The sequence below is a fragment of the Molothrus aeneus genome, chromosome 10 (assembly GCF_037042795.1).
Source record: "Molothrus aeneus isolate 106 chromosome 10, BPBGC_Maene_1.0, whole genome shotgun sequence".
NCBI classification, from domain to species: Eukaryota; Metazoa; Chordata; class Aves; order Passeriformes; family Icteridae; genus Molothrus; species Molothrus aeneus.
The window spans coordinates 17,463,259-17,471,133 of record NC_089655.1 but is presented as its reverse complement, the minus strand read 5'-3'; the positions used below and the strand labels follow the sequence as shown (position 1 = coordinate 17,471,133).

The window sequence follows — 7,875 nt, the reverse complement described above, 5'->3', positions numbered from 1 at the left end:
GGACATGTATTTGGCTGCAGGGATTGATGCTTTCAGCCTGCCAGCAATGAGTGTGTCCTGACTCTCTGTTCTTTTCATAGACATGGATGCTCTTGCGCCACGTCCAAAAGTTTTGAGGTATTTCTGGTGGATATCAAAAGTAGGTACGTGGTAGGAAACATTATAGGTGGAAGGAAAAAGTACTTTTTTTCCTGCCACTTCTTTAGTGCTATTGGTGTGTGATCAAAAGGGAGGACTGACCTGATTTTCCGCAGTGCTCAGCACCCACACATCCCAGTGAAGCTGATGAGAAGTGCAGGAGCTTAGTGTTTTTGAAATCAAGCCCAGAATATGACTCATAATGCTGTGAAGGAGATACTTGACAACTAAATGAAAATATATACAGATAGAAGGTAGCAAAGCTTTGAACATTTTATTGTGAACTAACCTTTCAGGTGGTGTTTCTATCACAAAGCTACAACTGTTGTATAGCTCTTACAACAGTTTCACTGAAACAATATTTTCTGTATTTTAACTAGAGAATCCCTGTATGTAAAGTAAACTACTGCTTTATGTTGTAATAATCTATATTTTGGAGCAGGCCTTTGCAAGACCCTGACCATGGCTCTGCCCTCTGGAGGGTAAAACTCATTCAGGCTGAGAGTCAAGTGTTCTCACCTATTTGTAGTCGATGTTGTGGTCTGTGTGTTGCTGCTGCACTGATCCCTCAGCTTGGCTGCATTGCATGTCTGAAACACAGCCTAGATATCGAAATAGCGAATCCTCCCAGGGCAGGGAGGAGGAGGAGGCACAAAGCCAACAGGGCGAGGTACTTTGTCATGCTGAGCAGCCTCTGGGACTGCTCTCTTTGCTACTGATTTTGCTGGGAGCATGGAACGCAAAATTTCTGAAGAGCTGGATTCAGATGCAACAGGGTTATTGTGGAAAAGCCCAAGATTGTGGTTTGTGATGCCCACAGCACTGGGTGCCAGTCCTGCTGATGTGTCTTGACCTGGATGAGCGTAGGTAACTCCAGGCTGGAAAAGAAAAACAGCTCATGTTGGTTTTCAGGGATTTGGGGCTTGTGATGTACAGGTAATTGATACCTTACTAGTTACCCTGCTCCTAAAAGCTGCAGGCCTGCAACCCAAGTTCAAATGCTCCTGACTATCAGGAAGTCTGATTTGCATTGGAACACATGCACAGGAACCCAGGAACACATTTTTATAGCCAATGAATCATCAGGACCAAATTCTGTGCTATATGATCTTTCAGGGCCACCTGCACAGCTGGTGAAACATTCAAGACCAGCTGTCTCATTTTCTCTTTCATATACCTCTTAGACAGCTAATTGCTGTTGAGCTACCAAGAGCTGTTGTCCATAGGAAGTATTCAACCACCACCTAGTCCTGAGACCAAATGTGAGCTAAAATACCTGGAGAGTACTCAGGTCGAGTGCACATGTTTCCCTCCCCTTGCTAAAGCAGTGCAGGACAAGGTCCCTGAATTCAGTCATGTCTAAGGACTAAAAGCCTCCAGCCTCACAATGCTGATTTCTGTTTTACATTTATCTGCCCCATCCCTTTAGCTGAGCAGAGTCTGGTTCCCTTTGCCCTGATGGACATGTGAATCTCCCAGATGGTCAAGAGGGCGAATTATGTCAGGCATGGATGGCAGACATGACTTAATGCCCAGCACAGAAATCCATAGGATAATCAGGAGCTACCTTACCTTGGCTTTTAGGGTACAAAGTTAAGTTATCACAGGTGGCTAATGCAGTCTATAGTGAAAGAAGTAAACTCAAGATGATGCCTTGTAACAGTACCAGTAGGCTAGAATACCCAGGAAAGCAAGGGAATATCTGGAGCTGGTACCTGATGTCCATACAACTGGCAGTCCACCTGAAGGTCTTGTGAGGGAGCTTTTACCATCACTGCTGTGCAGAAACCAAAATTCTGGCAAAGCAGAACACAGTCAAGAGAAAATAGTTAGAAAATAGAGGGAGGTTGCATCAGAACTTTGTATTTCAGCACATTTAGAAATGGCTACTTGTTCTCATGTTCTATCTGAGCAGTAAAGTGCTTGCATTTTAGCCTGCTGGGCTAAAAAAAAAAAGCTCTTTAAATGCATAAGCAGCAAATAAGGGAAACTTCTGTGTTCTTCTATAGTAAGATCTTTTGTATGTCTGGATATGAGGGAGGGAAAGAATATATAAGAATCTAGGTAAAGAGCTCCCACCCCCTAAAACTGCTTAGGACTCAGTTTCATCAGAAACAGAAGAATTTTAACATGGTAAAGTATACAATATAATTCTCAAGTGCATATATATCAGAACTGAGTGCACTGGAATTGTAGGAGGGGGAAACAGTCTGCTTTTTGGTTTTTTTTGGTTTTGGTTTTGTTTTTTTTTTTCTTTTTTTTTAATTTGACTGTGTACTGTCCAGTACAAAGAGCCTGATTTTCTCAGGTGCTCATTTTAAGAATAAACAATAATATATAGTCTATTCATTAAAAATATTCTGTCTCTGGTCCTCAAGCTTTTTCAAATGTATTCAAATCCATGAGAATTCAGTCCCGATATCTTAGAGAAAAGAAAAAGGTGTGATATAGCTTTAAGAATGATATATTGAAAAATATATCATGATGGTACACATCTCTTGACTTTGATCCCTACAGGGGTCTATTCCTGCTCCAGTGCAAGCACATCCCAGCATGATGCTGCTTTTCCACCTCAGAGCTGGGGAGCTGGGGCTGGTGTGCTGCCATACTCACAGACTGATCCTCAGGCAGCAGCTGACAAGCCCCCACGTTGGCTTTAGCTTCTTGTGCAGAGCAGTTCGTGGCACCCACAGCAAACTCAGTAACAACAACGTGCCCTGGGTGATACTGATAAAACAGGAAAAATGTTTGACTGACTTTGCACTCAGAAACTGCAGAGCTGCTGAGAAAAGATAAAAGGCAAATGTTGTGGTTTCATCTCCCACTGGAGTGAAAGGGAATCCTGTGGCTAAAATGACACATAATAGTTGGGAAATTAGAAGCAAATCAGGAGGGTGAATAAGAGCAAGCAAATTGTGTCTGTTTGCAAACATAACTAGGTAGCAGTGCACAATTACTGTAGATGAAGTATTATGTTTACATGAAAGGCTAGACATAGCTGTAGAAATTACCTGTATTTTGGCTCTTCCAATCTCGAGGAGTCTGAGGTAAGAATCAGTGGTTTTGCTGTTGTAGTCATTGAGTGCAGCTGACACAGTTTCTAACACCTCTGTGTCGTTCATTCTTGCCAGCAGTGGACAGTCAGGGCAGACTTTGCGAATGTCTTCACTGGAGTCTGCAGGAGGAATAGATCATGTTTTGATCAGATTGTAAATTGTTTAGAAAGGCATTATAGGCCTATTCAGTAACACAAAGCACTGTTTAAAAATCTGTCCCAAATTAAAGTGGCAGGAATTTTTCCAGTGCAGGCTATAGATGGCAGTGTGTCACACGACTTGGCCATGCAAATCTTTCTGTGGACTTCAGTAGCACATTTTATATGTTCTTACTCAGTTTTTAGAAAATTTTCTTTCTGGAAACCTCTTTATGACACCAGTGAAAAGGTGCTTCAGCTCACACAAGGAATGGTAGAAAAATGAAGATCTTTTACCTCACTGGAGTTGTGTTTGTTATTTCACTCATCAGTTTTGACAGTAGTACTGAAGACATCTCATACAGAGCAAAGAGATCTCACACTGAGCAGGCAGAATAGACATTCTGCTTTCCCATGGTACTATTGAAAATGCTGGATTCAGTAAAGAAGCTGCATCTGCCAATGGGACTCTGATGACCAACAAGTGCAAGTAAACTCAGACCAACAAGTAATCAAATTCTTAAGGTTAAACTGTTGACTGAAAAGACTCAAATCTGGGACTTGCTCCCCAGTTAGTCTTACAGTATCTCAGTTGTCACAGTAAAGAGGAGCAAAGAGAAACAGTGGGTTTGTAAGGGAATGAAACCAGAAAAGAGGGCTGGATTTAGAAAATCCATTAACTACTGTCCTTTATGCCATATTTATACCCAGGAGTTTAGAATCAGAAAAGCCACTGAACTGTAACCACTGCTATAAAAATACTCCAGCCTCTAGATTCAAATCTACAGAACAAAGCCTTTACCTGCATGTGAGTGGCATTTGCTAGCAAGTACAGATAATATCCCATCCACCTTCTGCAGTTTAACATCACAGTCACCCTCAACTGCCTAGAGAGAGACAAAAATCAAAGGGTTGCATTGTTGGATTTTCTGATAAAAGGCCTCTAAATTCAAAAGAACAGATCCTGGCTGACCATTCCTGGCAACATCGGTCTGATGGCAAAGGCACTGCTAGGCATGTCCTGATGTCTGTGATTTTGTAAAAGGCAGATCAGAGCTACAGAATCTGGATCCAAATCTGGATCTCAAAAGTATCAAAAGTACCAGGGTAGCAAGATTGTGGGCATTAAGTACAGATTTGTCTCTCATATAGAGCAAAGAATATGAATACTTATGAATTAAGACCTTCCACAGAGCTCTTTGATAACGTTCTCACTAATCTCAGCTGGTCAGTGGCCATGGTAACAGCAGAGTGTGCTGCCTTGTGTGAGCAACATGATCCAGCAGGGAGGAGATGTCAAAGGCAAAGCTGGAGTCACTGGGAAGAGGGAACAGTTAGAGTTACCTCCCCCCTGATGGAAAATAGAATCTGAGCCCTGATGAATACAGGGGTAGATCATGATTCATATTTAGTGAGCTCTGTGAATTGGGCCCCATTCTAGAAACAGCAGGCTCAGACAACATTTCCACTGCTTTGGTCAGGAAAGCGTCTCACAGCTGGATCACACTTGCATAAGAACAAAATATCTGAGGCCAGTAAATTCCAGCTGAGCATTACTTCAAAGGCAGAGCCCTAGCTGAAGGGAATAGCTCATCTGCAGCTGTAACTAGGAAGAGAAGGCTTGGTGGAACTGCAGCAGGTAACAACCCACATGTAGCCAAGGGAAGGGTATTTTTGCACACATTGACAGCCTGCTCTGTCTGTGGTTTGCAATGAGGCAGTGACATCTGGGCTGACTGAATCTGGAGCCCCTGTAGAAGGCCCCATGGCATTCATGGACTGTGTGTGGAATGCTATGTTGGCAGAGATCTGTCCTCTTCAGATAACAGGACATGAAAGAAATCCAGGAGAGAAGTCCTTCATGACATGAAGGCAGTGAAGTCAGCAAGGAGTTTACAAGTGGTTGGGTGGTTAAAGGCTGTTACAGGGATATGACTTTTGCTTGGGAATCTGGTGATAGCCTGGCCTTTGGCATCAACATATTGAACATGCACCTTTGGACCCAGCTGGTAATGTTCAGGTACTCACGTGTTCTGCAAAGCTCCTCACTGTGCAATTTGCAAGAGGTGTAGGGCTGAGAATAGGGCACGTGGTCTCCAGTAAGTCAAGTTCAAGAAATATGATGTCATTATTTGGCCCCTGAAAGGAAAAAAATAAACCATTGGAATTGATGTAATTTCTTCACAAAACATCACCAGATTTCTTCCCTGGGGCTGCACTTCCTCTGTTGCTGACTATCATGGGTAGCTCCAGGTATACACCAGAGTAAATGAAAAGGTCCTTACTTTTAACTTTATAAAAAAAAACAGGACTCCAAATCTGGAGTAAGTCAAGATAATCACACTGAGTTTATTCCAGTTAATAAGGAACAGGCTCATAAAATTGGCAAAGTCAAGCTTGTATGTAGTGAGTCAGTTCTCTTAAGTTAACTTAATTTTATTTTTTTGGGTAGTTTTAAAGAAATCAACAGCTTTCTGATGAAAAAACTTCATGTTTCTATAACCAGATACCAAACAAACACCAGTGAACATTGACCTGTCTGGTTTAGTCCATTGGAATTACACTGAATTGCACCAGTTCCTTTGCATCTGTAACACAGGACACAGTTTCTTGGGTTCTCTAGGTCCAAGATTGATTGTGATGTTCGAGTCATGAGTGATTCCATTTAAACCAATTAAGTCATTTTAGTGTAAAAGCATTAATATGAGCAAAGCAGTGTCACCAGTGTTTTTGTATGGGTAACTCTGGACACACTTCTAATCTCTTTTATGTCTGTTGTAGTCTTTTCTAAACGAATCTTTTGGTATCTTCTCTTTCATAACAAGTAGAAAACAGCCATGGAGTTTTACTCATGTCTATGACTCATGTCATGTTTTCACTCATGGGACTATTTCCCATGTTTTAAGAGAATCAAAGGTTCTGAATTGGCACATACATTGTATTTGTGACTTTTCTATGGCCTTTCTAGATGCCTTCATTGATAGCAATAGATCTATGGGAAAATAAGCCACGGTAATTTCCATTTAGACTCCTTGGCAGCTCAATGGGACATTAGGTAAAATTAGTGCCTACTACAACATCACAAATAGCATGGAGTTTTGATAGGTATGTGTTTAGCCAAAAAGTAATTACCTGCATCTCAAAGATTATCCTCAGTTTTTCTCCAGATTAGCTACTGGGCTTACAAATCAGCACCTGGGATGATCTGCCCTAGCAAACCTGCAGCGTTTGTAACCCAAGCTCTTTCTAGCACTGTACAAAAACGTCTGAACAGTTCTCCCTCCCCCTCTGTTCTGGTCTTTGAGAGATACATCCCAGTGACCTGGATTCTCCACTGCTACCAGGTGTCCTTGCCCCATTTAAATCAACAGAGCCATGCTGATTTCCCCGTGTGAGGATACAGCCCTTGCAGGCCCTGGGTGATTTCCAAGCAACCCCAGGTGATCAGAGTGTTCTGCCTGCAAGCTCCTCACTTACCTGGGGTACCACACGGATATCCTCGATTCTGTTCAAGGCAAACTTGTATCCATGATGACTCTGGCCATTAATATAATTCAGAGCAACTTCAGCTGCTGCTTCAGATTCTGGGTCATCACAGCCCAAGGGAGCAGGGGGAGCTGCTGGTACAGCTTTGTGAATTGGAAGCTGAACAAGCAGTATTAAAGCTACTAGTGCCTTCATGGCACCTGAGGAAAACTGATCCCTTTCAGAAATAGAGATCTAAGAATACAGCTCAGATGGTAGCTAGGTAGCGAGAGCTGGGGCCTCATTTATATAGTACATACCTCAGATTTACATGAGCACACGCCTGATATTTGTCCCAGTTCCAAGAAGCATTGCAAACAACAAAAGAGAAAAGTAAATGTTAGGACATCAAGCTGACTGATTAATTTTGGCCAAAGTAAATTTTATCAGGTAGGATATTGCGAAGTCTGCTAAAGCAGCTTAAGAAGAAAGTGTCAGCAAAAATGTAACACAATTTTTAGACACTTCTACCAACCAAATACTGTCCACATAAGAGGAATGGGATCCCTTCTGTTAAATGTGTAGAGATGCTAGTGCTAATTAAGCTTTCTTGTAAACAGGACATTCTGTTGGGGCCCAAATCTCACCAGACACCAAGCTAAATTGTGAGAACAGTAGCATGATAATTTAGAAAATGGAATTTTAAGTAGTTCTAAGGATCATATTCAACAGCAAATGTAATTGAATAGCAACTTTTGCTACTGAATTTATTTGGAATAGGAAATGAGGCATAGTTCCTAAATCCTTTGCATCAGCTCTTTCTTTCTCTGAATAATCTGAATATGTCCAATAGTTCTTGGAGTTTTATTTTGCAAAGCAGGCATCTTGTAGGAATGTTTCTGGAATATGTTGTACAGATTTGAGGATTTGGCAGAAGATCCTAAAGAGCACAAAGTGTTTTAAGGAGGATATAGAGGAAAATTAGCTGCTTAAATGCTTAGGAATTCTGGATCCTATCTTATATTTACATTCATAGTGTACATATTTACAAAAGAATAACAGGATAAAAAAAATTTATG

At 41.5% G+C, this 7,875-nt stretch overlaps 1 protein-coding gene across 1 annotated transcript; it reads right to left on the bottom strand.

The window, feature by feature from the left end:
* Positions 1-388: 388 nt before the first annotated feature.
* Positions 389-7,012, bottom strand: AHSG (alpha 2-HS glycoprotein). The gene is made up of 7 exons (XM_066556880.1): positions 6,809-7,012; positions 5,360-5,470; positions 4,134-4,218; positions 3,150-3,313; positions 2,752-2,865; positions 1,854-1,934; positions 389-1,016 (listed from the first exon to the last, which is right to left on the bottom strand). Exons 1-7 carry the CDS (start codon positions 7,010-7,012, stop codon positions 741-743), a joined length of 1,035 nt encoding a protein of 344 aa, XP_066412977.1. The 3' UTR covers positions 389-740.
* Positions 7,013-7,875: the final 863 nt, after the last annotated feature.